A 22,083-nucleotide genomic window follows, 5' to 3' on the forward strand; every position below is an offset into this window, starting at 1 on the left:
TTAGCACTAAACTATTGGCCCAAAATGCTCTTGCTTCTGCCACCTAAACGGGATACGAGTTGTGGTTGCTTTTGAAATGATTAATAACTGCTGTAATTGCCAAAATTCACTTGTAGGCTCTGAGGGCCTGTGCATTTGTCCTTTTAAATTGTATAGACAGAACTGCTTACTGTGTAACATGAAAAAACCTCACACCTCAAAGGTTAAATAAATTCAGCACAATGCAAAGTTATGGCAGAGCTGGAAGTAGATTTCCTGGCTCTTCTCTGTAGCTTCTAATGTTCTTAAACCCTTCTTTTTTATTTTTCCTTTTGTGACATATCTGTCACTGAACTTTACCTGGCTTTGTTGCGTTATATCCATGCAACCTGCTGTCACAGAGCATTTCTAAAAAGAAAACTTGGATTAACTCATTTTGACACTTCTTTCTTGAATGTCTTTATAAGTTATCTGCAGATTAAGCCTAAATATTAATTTTGTTGAACTTGCTCTTTTCCTCTTTCAGCCGAGTGGTTTTACCTTGCTCAGTGCAAGAGGTACGTCCTCATCCAACCTGCTTTTGTTTTGGGGTGATGGGTGGGAAGATGTTAGTGTCTTATTTCAATCTGACTAGCCTGGATCCGAAGGTTTCCTGTCTGTGGCCCGCAGTCTGCCAGGGTAAGTTCCCACATGCGTAACCAGCAGCCAAGCAGAGTTAACCTCTTGCAGAGCAATGGATTTCAAAGGAGGCATGTGCCTGCAGGCAAAGGACCTTGAGTTGTTTCTGAGCCACTCCACAGCTCGCTAACAAGAAAATAAAGTTGTGCAATTCTGCACTGCAGCAGAATTTGCCTGCTGATCAAGGCATTGAGTGACTCTGAGGCTTTTCCTAAAGGCAAAGGTAGGAATCATTGTCCAAGGTCTGACAAAGGGGAGGGTGAAACTTGGCAGTTTGGCCCAAAGAAGGGAAAGGATTCCGCCTCAAAAAAAATGGAAATATGTCTGGCTGTGGAACAGCATTTACACTTGCAGAGATTTTCACTGTGACTAGTGCTGCCCTACTGCTGACAAGAGAAAGGCGTCATTGTAAATGCACATTCGTGTCAGCTCTCAGCCCTCAGGAGTTGCTATTAACTGCACAACTTTAATTCCTGGGTAGCCACTGCATTTTAATTCTTCTGTGGGATAACTGTTGCTGTCCAAAACTGGCTAAGGATTTTTGCACCTTGTTGAATTGCAGTTTCCTGTGTTAGCACCAGTCTCAGCACAATGCCTGTGCTCCCGTGTCTCTGAACTGCATCCTCTTCGCAGAAGCAACTACTGACCCCAGTTCAGGCTCACCCTTGCTCCCCTCTTCCCCAGGTCCCGTTTGCCAGTAGCATTTACACATCCACTCCACTAAAGGGGAGCAGAAATTCAGACAGGAAAATTAAATGTTGCCAAACGACCCTCCTACAGATAAATGCTTTAAAGAAAATCCTCAATAGGCTCTGCCTATGAAAACATATTTTCATTCAAGTCTCTTGCAATGTGAAAGACAGATGCTATGGAAACTGCTGCTCAGACTTATGCCTGCGCTGGCTTAGTCTAAAAGGCAAAGAAATTGCAAAGGGCTGTGCCAGGGCACAGTGGTGGGGCTTTAAGTGTCTGCTTCCCGAAGTTCTCAAGCATTCAGTATTTTCCTTTATTTGGTTTTTCGAAATCCTGGCTGAGTGCAGTCCCCTGCTGCTGCTCCTTCCCCATATGGACAACATTTGTCCTTTGTTTACGCAGCCGGCAGCTGCAGTCTGTGCTCTCCCCAGAACCCTTCTCTTTGTTTAGGTCCAGATCCTACCACACACGACAACACCGTCCGAGTAGCTGCATCCTGCTGAGTCCAGACCCTGCGCACACACAAACCACCTCAGAGCAGCCCCCAGAGCTCCCCCGTGCAGTGGAGGGGCTGCGCCCCCAGGCTCGGCTCCCCTCTGTGGGCAACTAGCACGGCCAGTGCAGTGGCCCACCAGCGGCTCCCGGCTGCTGTCAGGGCCTGAGCCTGCCAGGAGGTCCCGGGGCCCGAGCGCAGGTCTGGGTGCACGGGGGTGGGATGGTGGCACTGGAACATGAGAGCGGATTCCGGAGCCCTGCAAGGGACCAGCGGGGGGGCACAAGGGGCCGTCACAGCACGAGGGAACCGGGGCGCGTCCCCGCTCCCCTGGCCGAGCGTCCGTGCAGCCGGCAGGAAGCTGCTCCAGGGCTGTGCGGGACCCGGGGAACGTGCCCGCTTCTGGCGTTCCTCTGACCCACTCTGGTCTCCCGCTGGCCTGGCGGGGTGACCTGCACCCAGCCGGGGCGAGAGGGCGGCAGCACCACGGGAGCCCTCGCTGCTCCCGGCACAAAACTCCTCTGCCTTCGCGTTCCCAGGCCCCCATTCCTCCTTCTGAGACAGAAGAGGGATTTGTAACCGTGGCAAACATTTCCACATAATGAACTGAAAATGGTATGATTTTTTTTAATATTTAAACACTCCCTCTTTTATGCTAAAAGATCAAAGTTGTGCACTTCAGCACGCAGGTTGTGTTGCTGTTTGATCAAGACCAGCGAGGTGAGGTCAGTGCACCCCAGCTCTGACACCTCCAGGACAACCGGACTCTCCCATCTGATCTGCCCTGCGCAGAGCGGGTGCCCACATGCCCAGCCCTAAGAGCTGGCCTGTCTCCCCGTGCACCCCGGAGTATCCCTGAGGTACACCTGCACGTCCGGCCACATGTGGGAGTAGCAATGCACATGCTCCTCCACCAGCTCCCCCAGCCACAAAGCACTGGAAGTCTGAGGACCATCCAAAAGCAGAAAAGATGTTTGTGTTGATGCCAGCCACTGGAAAATAAATGTCCCTCTCCAAGGGCTTCTCACAGAGGAGGACGTGGGAGAGACTTGCTAAGGAGAACGCAATCCTCTGTACGCCTCTGGTTCGTACATGTGGAAACTGCTGCAGCTCCTCGTGGAACAGCTTTCTTGGAGTCCACTGAAATATCAGCCACAGTCATTTACCCATAAAACCTCAGGCAAATGATGTCATCATGTAATAGAAGGCGGCTGGTACTCTGACAGGGATAAAAAAGTTGTCTTTGGAGAGTACATTAAAAAATAATGAGAAAGCAAGGCCATCTGGGGAAAGTAACACGACAGAACAAGAGGTGGAGGCTTGTGAAGAAGCCCACAGCCACGCGCAGTGCGAGGTGAAGGCTGCTCCCGGCCGGGGGGTCCTGGGGCTGCGGGAGGCCCCTGTGGGCACACGCTGCTGGGCACGTGTCAGCGCTCGGGGTGAGCCCACCGACACCCAGACCGCTCCCGCTGCCCCGGAGGTGTATTAGCATTTCAAGTGTCCGGTACAAGAATGCTGAAGGTCAGGCTTTAAGCCACCCCCCCACTTATTTTTGCAGTGCTGAGGTGCCCCCGTGCTGCTCCAGGAGCAGGGCTCTGGGGGACAGGACCGCCGCGCAGCTCCGCGGCACAGGGCAGCGCCTCAGTGGCCACACGCAGCCCCTCCGCTGGGGCTGCACCACCCTTCAAATACAGAGAATCGGGTACTTGAGACAGGCCAGGAAAGGGCCCTACGGGAGTCCAGGCCAGGGAGGCGACGGGGATTTCTGCGGCGCAGATCACCTCATCCTCAGCAGTCAAAGACCTGGGGGCCAGAGGCCGGCAGCGCCTGCTGTGCCCTGCCCGGGGACACGGGCTGTGTGGTCACCAACACGGCCAGGGCCTGCGTTTACACAGCTGGGGGCTGGCGTCAGCGGGAACTTCTGAAAAAGTCAAAACTCTGTTTAGTTTCATCTGGTCACCAACAGTTCCCCTAAGCACAGGGGCACCTTTCACACGGGGACAAAAGGGACACTTAAGTTGGCCAGTTCCAGCTGGCATGGGATGGGGAAAATACACCCTGCCTGCGGCACCCGGTGCTTCCCGTGCGGCGCTGGGACTGGGCGATCCCCGGAGCTCCCCCCAACCCTTCGTGTCCTTTTGCCGCCGCCGACAGACAGCGAGCAAACACCGACCCTCCCAGCACCTGCTAGGAAGGGGAGAAGCAACTTCCAGACATCATCACAGGAATGCTCCACCCTGCCACGGAGCGGGGCAGCGGCTCTCAGGGCGCCCTCACTTCCACAGGGGAAGCCCAGGACAGGTGCCGCCAGTCCGACCCCGCCAGAGACCGTGGGTCCCCACACTGCTCCTCCGCGGGTCCCCGTGCCGCTCCTCCACGGCCGGGGAGCCGCCCAAATGGACCGAGCGGCAGCACAGGCAGCAGCGTGCTGACCAGTTCTTGCCCAACATCATCCTAGACCAAGAGACTGCAGTACTGAGAGAACTCATGCTTTAATAGACACTGAAATCACAAAGGAAGAAGGCCAAATGCCTTAGCAATTTCAATAAAAATATGAAAATCTTTTTACATGGTAAATTTCATAATATAAAAAGTTTAATGCTGTCTGGAAACAGAGTTTTAATTTACAAAGAAAGTCCATATAGGCCAAACACGGCTAACACTGCATACAAGGAGAGCAAGTGCTAACGGGCTGCTGCTTGGAAGAGTCTTTGCTGACAGTCCTCTCCGAGTTACCATCTTTAACGCTCTTTCGAAGGAGTTCTGCAACCGAGGGGCCACGTTCTCCACACACTTCGCAGCCTTTCCAGACGGCACGGCGATGCAATGAACATGAAACTGCTCAAACCCATTATTACCGTCTAGCCTGAAACTACCAGTGTTTCTTAACAGATTCACAGATATTTCTGTGCACCTGGATCTATTCTGCAACTTGAAAGAGATGTTCACAGAACGAGCTTGACCTAATGAAAGGGAATATGGCCTAGAGTGATACACGTGGGTGTAGCACCCCTTCAATGCTTTTTCCTTGTTTAAGTAAGGTATGACTAAAAAAAAAAAAATCAGTACCAGGCCAGAGTACAGGCTAACCAACAAAATCAAATTAAACTGGATTTTGATCAGAGAGTCTGTTTACTGTTCCCATTTAGATGGAGCTAAAGACAGTCAATAAAAATTCACACAGTAAAACATACTGGGCAAAACCAACCTAAAGTACATTCTGTGGCCTTGGGGAATGGTTGCATGTGGCAGGTTTAGTGTGAAAGTGGATAATACCTCTTATTGCTCACTGTATTCAGCAGTGTTGTCACTTGTACCATGCACAAATACAACAACGACAAATGCATTTCAACTCCACAGAAGGGTTTCTAATATCAAACGGAGAACATGTTATTTTCATTTCCTGAATTTCTCCACATATTGGGCAAACCTGATAAAACTCTTTTTTCCTCACAAAGGGGTTCTTTCTCATTCAGGGGTGGAGGAGTGAGGCACAAGGTGTGTGAAGTGTCTCCGCCATGAGTAAGCATGCATCTTCATGGCTCTCGTTAAGCCAACGGAAGTGCCCTGTGCCAAGTCAACGGAAACACGTTTCCCAAGGGACTTGCTCTAGTGACACCCACCTTCCATATTTATACAACACCGATCTCCCAAATACTGAACTTCCTCTACATCTGAACCCTTCCCTGTTTCTAATGCTCCCCCCTCCTTAAAAAAAACAACAGAAGAACCACCCTCCCGCCCCGATTTAGCTCTTTTTGAAAACTTTAAGCCAGTATGAAACCTACTGGCAGCGTGAAAAGGGGTTGTACCAAAATGGCAATATATAATTTCTACAGATTAAAAGAACCTTTAGTTATGGAAGTAAGCTACAAGTAAAGAGGCTTATTTCTGGCGTGTTATGCAGCACTACAGGGAGTATTTGCTGTTGCTATAAAAAAAAAGCTGCCCACTTCCATCCTGGATGTTCCTGGGATGTCGTTTTAAATCAGTTATGCTGGTTAGAAACAGAGTAGGTCATATGAAGTCTCTCCTCAGTCTTGTGACCACAGCAAGTTGCATGTTCAGCAATATCACCGTCTACACCACGGGCAGACGCTGTACTGACTCATTTTGGCCCACTATTCTGTTTTTTCCTGCCAAATGACGAGAAGATGATATCTAGCACCAAACCATCACAGAAAGATGTATTGTACAGACAATAACTTGCATCATATGAGTTGGACAATTTACTCAACTGTTTTGCTACATTGCATAATATGAGTAGACGAGTAACTACTCTTTTTGTCTTTCTGCACCGAAACTTTTGCGATCAACCATCCCTTGTTAGCTGACTGTAACAACACAGCCCTATAGTCTTTGCCTTTAGTGCTTGTGTTCATTTCTTGCGATGGCAAAAACATTCTCCCAAAACCAGTGGATTCTAGAATATACTGAAGGCAAGCATCTGATATATGCACCATGAGTAAGCTGAGCCTAAGTAATTTTATATTCTGGTATCAGAATCATCTGTCTGGCTATCCTGCTTCTCCTCCAAGATCCCTAAGAAAATCACAAACTATCAGATCCGTATTTTCAAGAAGAGCATCCAGACATGGTAAGTGCAACAATTATCTGCATCAGCAATGTGCCCCATCACACTTCCAGAGCTGACCACACTCACCATTCAGGTGGTCAGCTGCAAGACTGGAAGTTGACTTAAGATCCAGCTAAAACTCAGGGCCTAATTAATTAAGCCTCACAACACCTCTGTGAGGTAGGTAGGTAAGCATTACTATCCCCATTTAGATAGAAAGGGAAGACGAGGCACGGAGAGGTGAAGTGATTAGCCTTCAGTCACTCAGCAAATTTTGGGAGTGCAGGATAGAAACCAAAAGCCTTGGTGATCCAGTGCTCTGACTTCATAGCACGTGGCCTGGGAAATACTTTGCTTGATCTCAGTGTGCAGTGTGGCCAGGTTAATGCTACCACATGCCCACAGTTTTCAGTGCATGTAGATTATCATTTCGATTCTGATTACATCACTGCGTTCAACAGCTGCTTGAAAGAAATAAACTCCAACTTGATGCCTAACACCCAAACACCATCCAGCCTAGGAAAGCTTACTCTACACATCACCCCTGGGGTGCTCTTGGTCCTCTCTTCTCCTCCGACCAGGCTCGGCACCCAGCTGCTCTGCCTGCACTGACAGCTCCTCGGGCTGGACACGGGCTCCACGAGAAACCTGCTTCCAGAGCAGGGGGGGTGTGCGGACCTGCCCGTGCTGAGCAGTGGAATGATTCGGCAGGAGCAGTGAAGGGTGTATTTGGTCAGGTGATTTCTAAATCATACACCGATGTTGCAGTCCTGCCTACTGTAAAATAACGTTCTGAGCTTCAGTGTCTGTAACTCTTTTCTGTGCACTTGCTGCCCAAATACTTGCCAAGATGAAAATTTCACCTTCGTAACGCTGTGTGCCAGAAATATCAGAGCACTCAAAACCAGAACTTGTCTCTCTGACACACGCTCACTACCTCACGCTGAGGCTCACTCTGCTCGTTATGCCCCAAACATTCTTTCTGAGCAGACCAAGCAGTAAAATCACCTGAAAGGTCTCCTCCCTCCAGGAAAGAGCTACCCGAGATGCAGGTTTTAGAATGGGGCACCTCTATCCTCTTGTCTTTGTTTCACTAGCCTCTAAATGATGCAAGAGAACTGCCAGTATCATGCTGCTATGGAGTTTTATTGCCAGCAATCTCTTGTGTTTGGGTAACTTGGCAGATATCTGGAGGTGTGTCACCCTGTCCCCTCTGTCAGCCTGTGAAAGCAATCAAATCAATGGCTTGTACTTCTCCAGGCAGAAACTTGTGCATACTTTCTTTGTGGTATACATGGAAGTTCTGCCTCCCCTCGCTTCCCTCTCCAATCCCTGATAAGTCTAATTTCCGTATGAAAAGCCAGCTGTAAAACTGCCTGTTAGGTTAAGAAATACAAGTAGGTGGCTTAAAAGCTAGTATTTGATGAACAACTGGATTCATCGGACCTGCTGCTGCAAACACTGAACACGACAGAGAACCTGTTATCAGGGGAGTCTGGGCAAGATCCTGGTAAGGGACTAAAACCCCTCTGTGAGGGTCGTGTCCTGCGCAGCGACGGGGCCAGTCTGTCACCTGGGACTGCCAACTGTGGGTGTGACCACTCCTGCTTAGATAATGGTTCTGTACTGATAAAGGCAAGTGGGCAGAAGCAAATACTGTAACAAGATTGTAAGTCATCAGCTGGTACTCGAGACATTTCAACATTTGGAAGAAGGAAAAAATCTTCCCGGTGACAAAAATTTATAACCGTTCCCGGACGGCAGCCTCACGGGACGCGCGGTTCCTGGAGTGCTACTGGAAGGGGAATGAGCTGATGTCACTGTGTTTGTAGTTTCAGGGCGCCTGTGTCCATTTGGGGGGTTCTTCTGTGGAGAAGCAAGGTGTTGCTCGATAGACAGGTCCTTGAGTTCCAGCTTATCTGCGCTTTCTTCTTTGCTGTGCCGTGGAGATAGATTGAGCAAGCTGAGGACATCTTTCTTAGAAGTCATTGTTCCAGGAGCTCCTCGGAGAATCTTTATCGGGCCAGTGGAGTGATGGGGAGTGCTTTGCCAGAACATCTTTAAGTTGTGAATTGCTTGCACTTTTTCATCAATGGCAGCCATCTTTAACTTATCTATGTCTGGGGCATCAGCTGGACTTGAGCGAGCAGAACCAGCTGAGGAATAGGAAAGAGCAGGAGATGGAGTGCTGCCACCAGGAGACTGATGCCCTGAGCTTGGAGAGATATTTCTGGGTGATTTAGAAATATGAGCACTGTAGGGAGAGCTGGGGTACTTGAGTTTGAAGTGAGGCTGCTCAGTTAAGGACCCATGCGACTCACAACTTGGAGATGGCTGCCCGCTGTATTGGCCTGTGCCTTCTTTGTTTGACATCTCCGACGTCGTAGGGCTGTTATAGCCAGAGCTCACCTTCTGAAGGGATGAACTCCTCGTTGGAGGCTTTGGTTTCATTGCGAGAGGTGAAGACTGGTTCTTGCTGACTGGCCGGCTGAACGCGCTGGTCTCGGAGCATCTGAATGCAGACACACCCGCAGGGGTGGAGGCCCCATCCTCGGAAGTGTTGCTCTTGCTTATTTGGCTGCTGCTTCTCTGAAGACGTTCAACAGCAATGAGGTGACTCTGAGTTTCCTCCAGAATTTTCTGGGCCAACTCTTGTGGGTCAAGCTTTGGATTGCTGTCCTCCTGGGATTTGACAGTGCTGTCAGTCTCAGTGCTAGACTGGTCAGATTCCCCAGTATCAGAACTTGCAAGTTTCCCAACTTTTTGGAAAGGTGAATTTGGACTGGGAATAAGAGTCATTTTAACAGGAGAATTTGGGGTACTTATGCTCCCTTTGGAGTTGACAGACTCTTTAATGCTTCCAGTCTGACCAGTTTTGGGCTGTTTGTGATCAGGGGAAAATCTTGGTTTTACGTTTTCTTGGTAACTGGCCAAAGGCTCGTTGCTGATTATAGAAAAACCTTCATACTCTTCCTCATCTTTGCTGGCTACAGTGCTGGTTTGTGGTGACAACTGGCTCTGTACCGCAGACCTCTGCGGGTAGATGTTCTTGGGCCTTTCATAGTCCTGGCGTCCTCTGTGTCCCACACCATCTGCCACGCTCTCTTGCTTAGAAACAAAACTCATGGAGGAAGCAATGGAGCTCAGGCTGTACACAGAAATGGCATCTGACGCAATGCTGTCTGGACAGGTAGGAGAGAATGGAGGGTTTTGATACTGGGGTACAGGGTTAGAAATAGACTGAGCAGAAGCCAGGGACTCTAGCGATGAGGAACTGTCCAGGCTAAGGCGCTTAGGCAGCTCTGTAGAATCTAAAAAAGAAAGAAAATAAATGTATAAACACGTCCCTAGATACACAGTAAAATCAAACAAAACCAGGTAATGTTCTATCAGAATTAAGAGGAAATGCTACAAAACACGCACTCAGACTCTACATTACTTTAAAAACCCCAACCAGTACTTAGGTGAGAAAATAAATGTGCACAGCCCAGGAAACACACAGGCAGGAGCCTCAGTCCAGGTATCCTAGGTGAAACCTGTCAATACGTTATCATTTTGTATCTCAAACCCAAGAGTTATACATCCTCCAGTTGCTGGGCTCTATTCCCAGCTTCGTCCTCAGCCAAGTCTCAGTGTTTGTTTCCCCTGTAAAAATAACATTTGCTGCACCCGCTGTAGGATGCATGGTGTGTGTGACGTGTGTGACGATGGCAGGGCACGAGCAACCCAGGAGCTCCTGGAGTGCCTTGATTGCCTTCTCCGAGTGACAGAGGAGCCAACGAGCAGAGAGGCTCTGCTGGACCGTGTTCTTGCCAACAAGGAGGGGCAGTGTGAGGCTCAGGGGCAGCCCTGGCTGCCGTGACCACGGAATGGGGCAGTTCAAGGTCCTGAGGGCAGCGAGGGGTCGGGCAGCAAGCTCACTGCCCTGGGCTTCAGGAGAGCAGCCTTGGGCTCTGCAGGGGTCTGCCTGGCAGAGCGGTGTGGGGTAAAGCCCTGGAGGGAAGAGGGGCCCAAGAAGGCTGGTTAATAGTCAAGGATCATCTCCTCCAAGCTCAGGAGTGACACATCCCGACAAAGAGGAAGTCGGGTAAAAACGCCAGGAGGCTGCAGGGATGGACAAGGAGCTCCTGGACAAGCTCAAACACAAAAAGGAGCCCACAGAGGGTGAAAGCAAGGACAGGCAGCCTGGAAGAAATACAGAGAAACTGAGCAGCCAAGGATCAGGTCGGGAAGGCCAAAGCCCTGACAGAATTAAATCTGGCCAGGGACATCAAGGGCAAGGAGGAAAGCTTCTGTAGGTATGTTGGTGATAAAAGGAAGACTGGGGGAAATGTGAGCCCTCTCCAGAGGGAAACAGGAGACCTGGTTACCTGGGACACGAGGAAGGTGCTCAGTGACCTGTTTGCCTCAGTCTTCACCGGCAAGTGCTCCAGCCACACTGCCCAAGGGGCAGGAGACAAAGGGGGGGCCTGGGAGAAGGAAGAACCACCCACTGCAGGAGAAGGTCAGGTTTGAGACCACCTCAGGAACCTGAAGGTGCACAAGTCCACGGGACCTGATGAGATGCATCTGCAGGTCCTGAGGGAACTGGCGGATGAAGTGGCTCAGCCACCGCCCGTCGTATTTGAGAAGCCGTGGCAGTCCAGTGAAGTTCCCACCGACTGGAGAAGGGGAAACACAGCCCTCGTTTTTAAAAGGGAAAAAAGGAAAAGCCAGGGAAGCGCAGGCCAGTCAGTCTCACCTCTGTGCCCGGCAAGATCACGGAGCGGATCCTCCTGGAAGCTGCGCTGGGGCACATGGAGAATAAGGAGGGGGTTGGTGTTGGCCAGCACGGCTTCACTGAGGGAAACGCTGCCTGAGGAATTTGGTGGCCTTGTGCAGCGGGGTCACAGCGCTGGTGGGTACGGGAAGAGCAGCTGAGGTCAGCTGCTGACTTGTGCAAAGCACCTGACAGCGCCCCACCCAGCATCCTTGTCTCTGGCTGGAGAGACGTGGCTCTGAGGGACGGAGCTGGGGGATCAGGAATTGCCTGGACGGTCGCACTCGGAGCTGGGGTCAGCAGCTCCATGTGCGAGTGCAGAGCGGGGCCGAGCGGCGTCCTCGGGGCTGGGCTGGGACCGGCGCTGGGTAAGGTCTTTGCTGGGGACAGGGACAGTGGGATGGAGGCACCCTCAGCGAGTTCCCCCCGACACCGAGCCGAGTGTGCGGGGACACGCGGAGGGGAGGGATGGGCCATCCCGAGGGGCCTGGGCAGGCTGGGGAGGGGGCACGGGCAAACCCCATGGAGTTCAGCAAGGCCAAGGGCAAGGTCCTGCCCACGGGTCGGGGCGATGCCCAGCACAAACCCAGGCTGGGTGAGGAGGGGCTGGAGAGCAGCCCCCAGGAGAAGGACTTGGGGGTCCTGGGGGTGGAAAACTGCCTGGGCACTGGCAGCCCAGCAAGGGCCCGTGTGCTGGGCTGCACCCAGAGCAGGGTGGGCACAGGGCGAGGGGGGAATTCTCCCCTCTGCTCTGCTCTGGGAGACCCCCCTGCAGGGCTGGGTCCAGCTCTGGGGCACCAACAGCAGAAGGACACGGACCTGCTCGAGCGGGGCCAGAGAAGCCACGGAGATGCTGGGGGGCTGGAGCACTCCCTGTGAGGACAGGCTGAGAGAGTTGGGGGGTTCAGCTGGAGAAGAGAAGGCTCCGGGGAGACCTTAGAGCAGCCTCCCAGGGCTGAAAGGGGCTGCAGGAAAGGGGGGAGGGACGGATAGGACAAGGGATAACTGGCTTAAACTGAGAGAGGGGAGATTTAGATGAGATCTGAAGCAGAAATTCTCCCCTGTGAGGGGGGTGAGGCCCTGGCACAGGCTGCCCAGAGAAGCTGTGGCTGCCCCCTCCCTGGAAGGGTTCAAGGCCAGGTTGGACGGGGCTTTGGGCAACCTGGGCTGGTGGAAGGTGGCCCTGCCCGGGGCAGGGGGTGGGAATGGATGGGCTTTAAGGTCCCTTCCAGCCCAAACAAGTCTATTATTTTGTGTTTATATGTATGGATAATCTTTGCGAAAGAGTGTGAGATTTCAATGCAAGCCATTCGGATCAAATCATGAGATACAGGATCAAAAACTACTCTAAGCAGCTTTACCAAAAAGTGCCAGCAAGGATTGTAGAGCAAAGTGCATGGTCCTCCTATTAGCTTGTTTCCCAGTTTTCAGTATCACCTCCTCTTGGCCAACTTCACAAAGGTCAAAACCTGTAGTGGAATACGGAGCAGAGAATTACACCCCATAGAACGATCCAGTGTCTTAATCAAGTGTGATCTCATTTATAACACGATATTTAGAACAAAGATGAGATCCTGCAGTGTCCTGGAATGACGACTCTTCACCTACAGTGTACAGTTGGTTGGTTTGTTTTCAGCACTATTCAGCACATCTCCAGCAGGTGCTGGGAGCTCCATGGTGCTGGACTGTGAACACATACACAGAAACAAGTCACTCCTGTCCAAACTGACAGTCAGTACTTTTTTAGTTGCAAATTATTTGGAATTGTTGGGGAACAATATACTAAAACACATCTCGGGACAGTGTCCCACATGCCCCAACCATTCATTAATCCAAAGTTTTCTCACAGAAACGGGTCTGACTGAGAGCACAGATGTTGGAATTTAACAGAGGAGGGCTGGGCTGCAGGAGGCACGACTGTGTGTGAGAAACTGTGCCTGGCTTTTACGAGCTCTTGAAGCAGTCTTCTCGGATGCTTCTTTTTGCAGCACTGCCTCATCCCTGCAATGCCTTTTTACTAAATGTAAGCAAGCTGGAATAAAATCCACTTTGGTATTTAGTTCTGTCTTCTCTGTAGGATGTAGACCCTGGTACATACTATCACCCTGGTATGTCCTACCCTTCCCCATGCACAGGTTTCCCTGCCAAAGCAATGATCGGTTCACTTCAGGCAGGAGGCTAGAAGCAAACCCTGAAGTATGTATTTTGAACAAGAGGGGAACAGGATTCTGAAATAAAAACTGGGATTAAACCAACCTGACAGCACCAAGCTGCTGTCAACCCTGAAATCCGTGTTCTGTTGACTCAGGAGATGTTTTGGTGCACAAGACAAAAATGCACCTTCCCACTGGCCAACAAGCGAGGCAAGGAGCAGTGTGGGTGCGAACGGGTGGAGAGGTACCGGGCACTCAGGGATCTCGGCCAAAGGCACCAGAGCCAAACACTGCCCCAACATGCAAACCTAACGCTGCGAGTCCCATCACTCCTTCAGGCCACCGCACAGGACGCCAGCAATAGTGTTACAAAGAGATGGAAAGAAGTGTTTTCCTACCTAGAGCTGCCAGAAACTCATGACAGCCAGGTAGCCTCCAGAGCTGGACACTGATGGAAACCTGGATTGGTGCAGATGAGAAATCTTGCTCCTTCTCGCCTGCCTGAAGTTGAACCAGGACTTGATGCAGCTGAAGACAACAATAAAAACATTAGCCATTCCTTACAGATCACATCCTGCTCGTCTGACAGCCGCAGCCAAGGAAGCACACTGCCAACATCCCCTTCCCAGTACACCCGAATTTCAGCTGCTGCTCCTGAACAGGACAGGGAGATGAAGAGGTCTGGGCAGAGGGACAGCTCAGGGCAGCAACAACAGACAAACTTGAACAGCAGCAAAGGCAGGGACAGAACTGGGGTGAGGCTGGGTGGTGTGGACAGTGGAAATGGAACAAGAAGGAAGCACAGCAGGAAAATCTGTGAAGTGAAAGAACAGAAAAAAGCTACTTTGAGGCTGCTCACAGCAATATAGTAAAGCCCATTCCATGACTGAGCCATGCTCCTCAGGCAAATCCCAGGAAACTCATTCTCAGCACTTAACTAGGCAGAACAAGTCATATGAAACCATGGAAGACTTTCCTAATACCTCTCCATGGCCTCCAGGAAAGAAGTTTCTCAACTGTGCCCAAGGGACAGGAGTAGCAAAGTAGAGAAAAAAATGTGTTTATGAAGATCTGACACAGATTAAGGTGCCAGGATCCCATGTAATTCAAAAACACAGCCAGGGCAGGAAGGATGGAAAGTCATTAATCAGGGCCCGGCTGACCTCAGGACCACCCATCGCTCACAACCCACAAAAGCTTACAGAGCCTTTTCCAAGTGGCACCATGGAGCAAACGCCAGGCCGGAAAGCGGGGCTGGAGACACTATGTGGCACAGGGAAATGGGTCTGCAGTGACCCAGGCATTTGATCCTGCACAGCAGTGTCATTCCCAGTGCGTGTAATACTCACCATTCCCACCATATTTTTAACAGCCTTCGGGCAGCAGATAACAAGAAAGGAGAAGAGAGGAGAAAAGAAAGAAAGAACACAGGTTATTCTGTGCTACAAAACGCCTGTGATCGGGAGCCCTGCAGTGACACATCCACATGCAAACCAGCAACCTGGGTGCAAGATGCTCTGTCCAGAGAAAGAAGGGAGCAGTGGAAACAGCCTGAGCTGTGAATCAGGAGCCCAGCGGCGTGGGAACAGGCAGCTGGAATCTGGGAGTGCCCAGCTCATTACAATCAGACACTTAGCAGGCGGACACTCAGGCCAACCCACATTCTGGCAGAAGGCTGAAATAAAACCAGCCCTTCTCTTGTTGTCTCTGGGATACATTATGGGCACTTAACGCAGTCAGCAGTTCCTAACTCCTCCTTGCACATGCGGGAATACCGAAGTTCTCTTTTGTGGTTCCTGCCTTGTCTTGCACTAAAAATAAGCATTTTCTATCCAGAGCAAAAGATGAGGCTCCCTGCCTTGCTGCTCCACTCCTGCCAAGGGCACCTGCCCCCCCGGCGCTCGTCACCCCCAGGAAGGGCGGTGGGCAGCACCACGGCCTGACCTGCCAGTCAGGCCGGACCAAAGGCTGCGACAGGCAGAGCCCGAGCGGCTCACCACGGGACTGCTGAGAGGAACGAGGGGACAAGAGCAAGGAACTGCAGAGCAGGGGAGTTGAAAAACCCTAACTTGTAGCTGGACAGACTCTTGTGCAAAAGGAAATTCTGCCCAGGGTTTGGCTATGGAAGATTTGCAAAAACAATGCAATACCTCTGCCAGTATTTATTGCATGGGGCAGCTGAGGAAATGGCGAGTGCACCTTTTGCTAGTTGTCATCTCAATGTTTTCCCTTGGGTGATTTAATTATCTGAGACAAGAAGACAGTCGTGAAGCAATCTCATGGACACTGTAACCCGCTCTGATCTATGGGAATGCTGTCTTCTGCTCATCACATCCCTTCAACTCTGGGCCTCCCTCTGGTGGCAATGAGGGAAAAATAATCCTGCTCTTCAACCATGGAAGTCTCAGGCACTGACAAAGAGCCAAGGCAAGAGAGCAACATGCCCTAACGGACAAGCCACTAGAAATCTCTCATGTGCTGCTGCGGATGGTTACAAGGAGCCCTCTCCCTGAAGCGGGCCCGGTCTGACAGACTGACTCAGCAGGCTGCTCTGCGGGCAGCAGCAAAGCTGGGGCTCTTGTTCTGCATTTTGCGCAGAGACGTGGTGTGATGGAATGAAGGGAGCCCTCTGAAGCTACACACAGGTAATCCCTGCTACCCACCACAGTGCTTCCCTGGAGCGCTTATGCAGGGGGAAAGGGGAAAAGAAAGCGAGCTGTGTGCCTGTTCACTGTGCAGCGTGCTCATTTACTAAAGCAGGCAAATGACTGAGATAAACCTCGCTGGAGGAGCGATCAGGACAGCAAGAAACATGTAATGGAAAGCCAACCAGGCTGGTGGCACAGAGAAAGGTTAGGCTGGGCATGCTAGAGAGGCTGGGAGAGGGAGAAATGTGAAGGGGAGTGGGAGGAGCAGGGAGGAGTCCATAGCCTTTCTCCCACAGGCTGTGAACCCTCTGGCAGAGCTACCAGCACACCCCAGGAGAAACAGAGGCTCAGTAAACTTTTGATAGACCTTGCATTGTCCAAATTATATACCTTGGGACTCTGGTAATTACAATGGACAGAGACCTGGACAGGACGGCCAAATAGCAATTAGTGGTTCTGCCACTCATTTCCCGCATTTTGCTGCCCCCTCACCGCAGCAGGGATCGTGTTTTCACTTCTGTCACTGAAGAGGGAGACCCAAGACGATGCAGGCCAGTAACATACCTGCATTCTTCTCTTCTGGACACATACTTCTCATTCACACAAACAGGCAAGTTCAGAATTTCAACCCTGAAGTCTCCTAGCAAGCTCTGGGTTGATAAACCAGGGCTTCTGTGTATTCCCGAATTTACTGACCTGGGAAGAACGACTTGGAAACTGGTACTGGAGGAAAACCTCCCAACTCACCCTGTTGATAAGCTGTTCTCCTGTTTCTGAGGCTGTGATAAGTTTACAAAGTGCCTGAAGTGCAGGGTTAGGCAAACCTGAAAAACATTAGCAGAAACAGGGTCTGTTCAGTATCTGCTTCTTGAATGCTAACAATGCAACAACCTGAACAGAACACAAACTCAGCCAATTCCTAAAACCTCACCCCACACTGCTGAAGCAGCAGCGAGTTCTGGAAGCAGTAACAATTTCAAGAAAGCAAAAGGTTTTTCCACTTTACATCTGATTATACATTTTCTGACAGAGCTGGGAGAAAGGAGTAGTCACATCATATTTCTCAGATACCGGACCCAGTGGTAAATGACTCCAGCTATGACAAAATTTTCAATAAACATTTACTCCTAGAACTTCTATCCTGTTAAATACTTTTCTTCTGTTGATGTCAAACGTGCCTGTTCCCCAGGCCTGCACCAAGCAAGGCGGGGAGGGGCTGAGCTCTGCCCGGCCAGAGCCCGGGGCCGCTCTTACCGAGGAGGGACTGTATGGTGGTGCTGCACTGCTGCAGGCGGTCCCCGGGGTCGGCGGTGGGGAAGAAGACTGCTGCCGGGAGGCCGCTGGCCGGGGGGTCCAGCCGGAACCCCACCGCCGTCAGCAGCGCCTGCCAGCCCGGGATGCCGCCCACTTTATTCTCCACGCTTTGCTGGGAGGTGTACATGGAGTTGTGCTGCCCGTTCTGGATTCGCTGCAGTGATTTCTCCACCTTTGGGGAAAAGGCAGTATTAGCTTATTTTGTAGGAGATTTTTACTAACCGCCTCTTTTTACACAGAAGGGTGTTGGTGCCCTTGAAAACAGGCTCCAGCAACTCAGCACTCAGCTGTAAAGTCACTGTGATGAGTGTCAATATTCTCTGGGACGCTGGGGAAAGTAACACCACAGGAAACTAAGTACCAGTTTGATTTTGGGATAGTTTCCTATAAGCCTGGCAGCTGCATTTCTCCCCCAGAGACAGCTCACATTCAGGTTCCAGTCTCTTATTACCAGGCGTGAGTCTGCAGCTATATGGCAAAGAGTAAAGAGAGACATGTGTCCACAAAACCCAGCAACTGGGATGACTGGCAATATTCACAGGTTTCCATCATCCTGTGAATACTCCACATTCCTGTGGGACCACAGAAGACACACTGGAAAGAAAAGTATTAGAAGTTATGAGAGATTATTCAGGCCATCTGGCGGTTTGGCCTCAGCTCGGCTGCTCCCCACAACAGGCTACTGGCACATCTGGGGACAAAAGTGCCTCTTATCTTCCAAGTATGCAAAGAGTCAGCAGTCACTCTGCTCTGCATCTCCGTGACTGCAACGTTTACAGCTATTTTCTTGTAGAAACAACTAACCCCAATGATTATCTCATTTTTAAACCACAGACCCAATTCAACAGCTAATGCAAACCAGGTGGGTCTGGGGAGGATTTTGTCACAATACAGTGTATGACTTTGCTTACTTTGCCTCTTTTTGCTCTGGACACTTGATCAGGCGTTCTGGTCTTTTCACACCAACCCAGAGTTTTCACAAGAGACGCTTCATGGTAAGGGAGAGGGCTGGGGGTAGATATTCAAGTGGGAGTGGCCACACATCGGGATGTTTCTCTTCCCACTCACCATTTACAGATGTGACCCCCAGGTAAGGTGATCCCACAACCCAGGGGCTGCAGTGCCCCCCCGTGCCGCAGGGTGAGGCAGTGCTTCCCTTCTCTTACCAGATGTAGCAGGACACGCAGAGCATCTCGTGCCCTTTCAGGGTGCTGCAGAATCTCAGTCAGGGCCTGTCCGACCAGCGAAGAAGGGCTGTTCAGCTTCATATCACTCCCAATAAGCATGAAGCCTGCAGGATTCAGAGTAAGAGACTCAATGTCCTTTTGTTATAGAAAATGTTCAAACCAGAAGCAGATATCCTCTGCCCCCTCGGAGTGACCATTTACCGTGCCCTGCAGGGTGATGTTTTCCCAGAGCAGCTGCCTGCTCCCTGCCCAGTCCCTCAAACCAAGCTTCCAGAAAGCTTCTAGATGCTTCGTACTGTTCTCCTCTATTAAATCAATAGTGTTTTCCTGTTCAAGCAAGTGGAAAAACACTGTATTGCAGCTAAACTTGTCCTAGCATGCTCCATGTCTCCTTTACAGCAGCAGAAATCAATAGCTGCTCAACAGAGCTCGCAGAAACAGAGCAACCAGCCTTGGCTCATGCCCCATCCAAACGTGAGACTCTCCAGATGCAGCGTGGGGAGCCCTGCCTGCCCCTGCCCAGCCTCTGCAGCGAGGTGTGCGGCTGCCCGTGCTCGCCTGCTCCATCCGGGACTCACCATCACGAGCCAACGGTGAAAGTCCGGGCCTGTCTGTAACTTGCTCACACACCGCGGAAGGGGTGCTACTGAGCCAGCCTGAGCAGCTGGAAGCCTCTCCTAGGTGGCGATGCCAAGCACCACGTCCACACACATCTGTCTAGGAAGTGGTCAGCTGTTTGGTTTGGGGTGTTTTTGTTTTTTTTTTTTTTTTTAAATGGTCTTTCCTTTTGAGAAAGAAAAATGTTGGAAGGAAAATAAAATACAAACTGAACTGTGGACTGTAACCTAAACTCAGCTCCCATCTGGTGGTGTCTTGAGTCACGTCCTAACGCTGGATTCAACATGCCTGAAATCACCTGTCACAGAACCCCCAGAGCTCACTTTCAGAAGTTCTAGTGAGTTTCCTGCTCCTCCAGATACACAGAGTTTACACCAAAGCCATATTCACAACAGTTTCCTGATCTAAAAACCATGGTATTGCTGCCTGTGCAAAAAAAACCATCTGAGGAATGCCTGTGGCTTTCAAATCCAAGGACTTGTGCTGGGAAAAAAAATGCAGGTTATTTGTAGATATCCCTGTAACAACACTGTTGAACTCCAGCGCTCTGTCTGAATCTCAACTCACTCATCTAATTGAGAGAGAGCAAGCACCAGCCCTGCAGCACGGAGCTCACGCTGCTGAGAAATCTCCAGTGGAGGAGAGGGAAACCTTTCTCCTAGCAGGACCAAAGGCATAAGCCCTGCAAGGTTTATGTCCCAGAAATCAACTACTGGTTGCTGCTGCAACTTCCAGAAGTACCACTCTTGCCTCCTTGTTAAAGTTTCACTAAATTCTCAGTGAGAAGGTTCTGTAAAACGCTTAGGGATATGCTGTAGTTGGGAACTGTCAGTGCAAGGTTAACGGTTGGACTAGATGATCTTCAAGGTCCTTTCCAACCTAGCTGACTGTGATTCTGTGTAAATTTGCTCCAGCTAACTCCATCCCAAGCACACAGGGAAACGTGACCCTACAGATTTCAGACACAGCGGATGAGTTACTGTATCGCACATTATTTCTTTCCAGGCATGAAAACAGCGATGGAACACACTTCACCTCACAATTCCTTTAAATTATATCAAATCCACCACCCACTTACTACACACAGTGAAATACTGATGTTTTCCATGACGCTGCCATTCAGCCACACTCAGGTGAATCAGGGTCTGACACACGGGGGGCTGAATTCTGGGAGAGCACAGGGCACTTGCTGCTCCCCACCACCCCCTAGCACTGCTCCTCGCTCAACTCAAACCACCTGGTATAAAAGCACTTCGTAGAAAACCCGTCTTATTTGTCCAAAAGCAGATTCTTCCTACCTGCCCAGTTGGACGGATGGGAGAACTGCTTGCTGCTCTGCACAGTTTTCATCGCTTCTCCAAGGGCTGCACTGGCCTTCATCCCGTTTAAGAGGGAGGAATAGAAGGCATGCACAAACATTTTGGAAGCAGCCACGGGAACAGGCCAGAGCGACACAAGGACACACTGAGCCCCAGCAGCCAGGAACGCTCTCGTCAAGCCAATGACTCCATCAGCAGTGACCTTGCTGTTGGACTCTTGGTACGAGCCAAGAACCACTAATTTGACCGGCAGCCGCAGATCCAGGACATCAGCTGCTGTAAGCAGGAACTCCTGAAGAGGAGGGCAGTCGGAGATGCTCTCCACATCACTGGCATCATCCTGCATCCGAAGGGATTCTGGGATTGTGTAGGGGTTCCCAAAAGAGCTCTTGCTGCTGCCTGGATTGCTGTCAGTGTTGGGTGTCAGGACCAAAGCAGCCAGTTTCCAAGAGACGTGGGTTGCAAAATGGACACATTCTGCCTGAGTGAGGGCACTCATGACCCTCTCCTTTGTTGCTGCGGTGCCAACTAGGGGCTGGCAGCCAAGTAACTCGGATACCATATAGGCTTCCTCTTCTGCAGAGGGCATAGGTCCCCACAGCCACCTGTCCATAACTGCTGAAGGGAGCTTGGGATTCCCTATGACAGCTGCCATTGAGGTAGAGCTGGAGTAAGCAGGAGTGTTCTTCCTCACATGGGACTACAGAGAGAAAGAGAAAATGGTGTTCAAAGATCTGTTTGTTATGGTGCTGGTAATAAAACAGCCTGTTTTGGCTCTAAACAGAAGTCTGGTTGTCACAATTGCAAAAAAACTTTGCATTTCTTTAGTTTCTTCCACTTAATTATTCCAAGGAACATCTTCCACTTGAGTCTAGCCAGAATTTCTATCCCCACATCTTGAGGGAACAGGTAGGTAAGAACAGAAAGCAACAGACTTAGCCCAGCTCCCTCTGAAGGCTGTAGCAGAGCTAAACGCATGAAGATCCCAGCCTCCCACCTTGTGGGAAGACTTGTAACCTCCTACTACCTGGCTTCTCTCACCTGTACTTCAAGGAGCAGTAACCCCACTGCCAGCGGCGTGGTGCCGCTGCTCACTGGGGCTAATGCTGAACAGAAAAGCCTAATTCCCACGGCGGTAACGCTGACGAGGTTCAGACCCTTTTGCGGTGTTTAACCCAGTGCAGCAGAATGTGACTTAGGGCATTTTCCCTGGAGAGCTGGGCCTTAGAAATGCTGCCAAACACCAGGATCAAGATGCTGCTCAGGCTCTGCCTGTGGTATTTGCTTCCCTTACAGCTTCAGTGCCAGGAGACATGAATGGCCTCCCCACAGAAAGCTAAATGTGGGTAAATGTCCCAGAAACACGGTGGAAGTGAGCTTGCTGCAGAAGCGCAGTACAGAGACAAACACCTACATCTCTGTGGCCTGCCGTGTGGTCGCACGCCCCAGGACACGCCACCCTTCAGACAGGGGTACCCAGTGAGCCACCCCCCTCGTCCCGCCGCCATGCCTGGGGCCGCGAGTCTGCGCTGCAGGAACGGCCCCGGCACCGAGCCCATGGCTGCCGTGCTCGGCGGGACGGGACAGGCAGGGGTGCCTCGGCAGCGGGCACCATGATGGTTTCTATTCCTGTGTCTGGTGTGGCAGGACAGAGCCGCTGCCCTCG

General features: G+C 51.0%; 1 protein-coding gene across 2 annotated transcripts in view; it reads right to left on the reverse strand.

The window, feature by feature from the left end:
* Positions 1-4,316: 4,316 nt before the first annotated feature.
* Positions 4,317-22,083, reverse strand: part of TTC28 (tetratricopeptide repeat domain 28) — a 169,806-nt gene continuing 152,039 nt past the window's right edge. The window contains exons 15-22 of one of the 2 annotated variants that reach the window (XM_026859545.1): positions 20,397-21,117; positions 18,460-18,584; positions 17,234-17,465; positions 16,727-16,803; positions 14,681-14,704; positions 13,730-13,859; positions 12,540-12,647; positions 4,317-9,730 (exon numbers count right to left, since the gene is read on the reverse strand). In XM_026859545.1, coding sequence (XP_026715346.1) covers positions 8,118-9,730; positions 12,540-12,647; positions 13,730-13,859; positions 14,681-14,704; positions 16,727-16,803; positions 17,234-17,465; positions 18,460-18,584; positions 20,397-21,117 — 3,030 coding nt within the window. In that variant the 3' untranslated portion in view covers positions 4,317-8,117. The remainder of the gene's footprint in view (positions 9,731-12,539; positions 12,648-13,729; positions 13,860-14,680; positions 14,705-16,726; positions 16,804-17,233; positions 17,466-18,459; positions 18,585-20,396; positions 21,118-22,083) is intronic. The other variant, XM_026859546.1, reaches the window with a different exon arrangement.

The sequence above is a fragment of the Athene cunicularia genome (assembly GCF_003259725.1).
Source record: "Athene cunicularia isolate RWA chromosome 15 unlocalized genomic scaffold, athCun1 chr15_part1, whole genome shotgun sequence".
Classification (NCBI taxonomy): domain Eukaryota; kingdom Metazoa; phylum Chordata; class Aves; order Strigiformes; family Strigidae; genus Athene; species Athene cunicularia.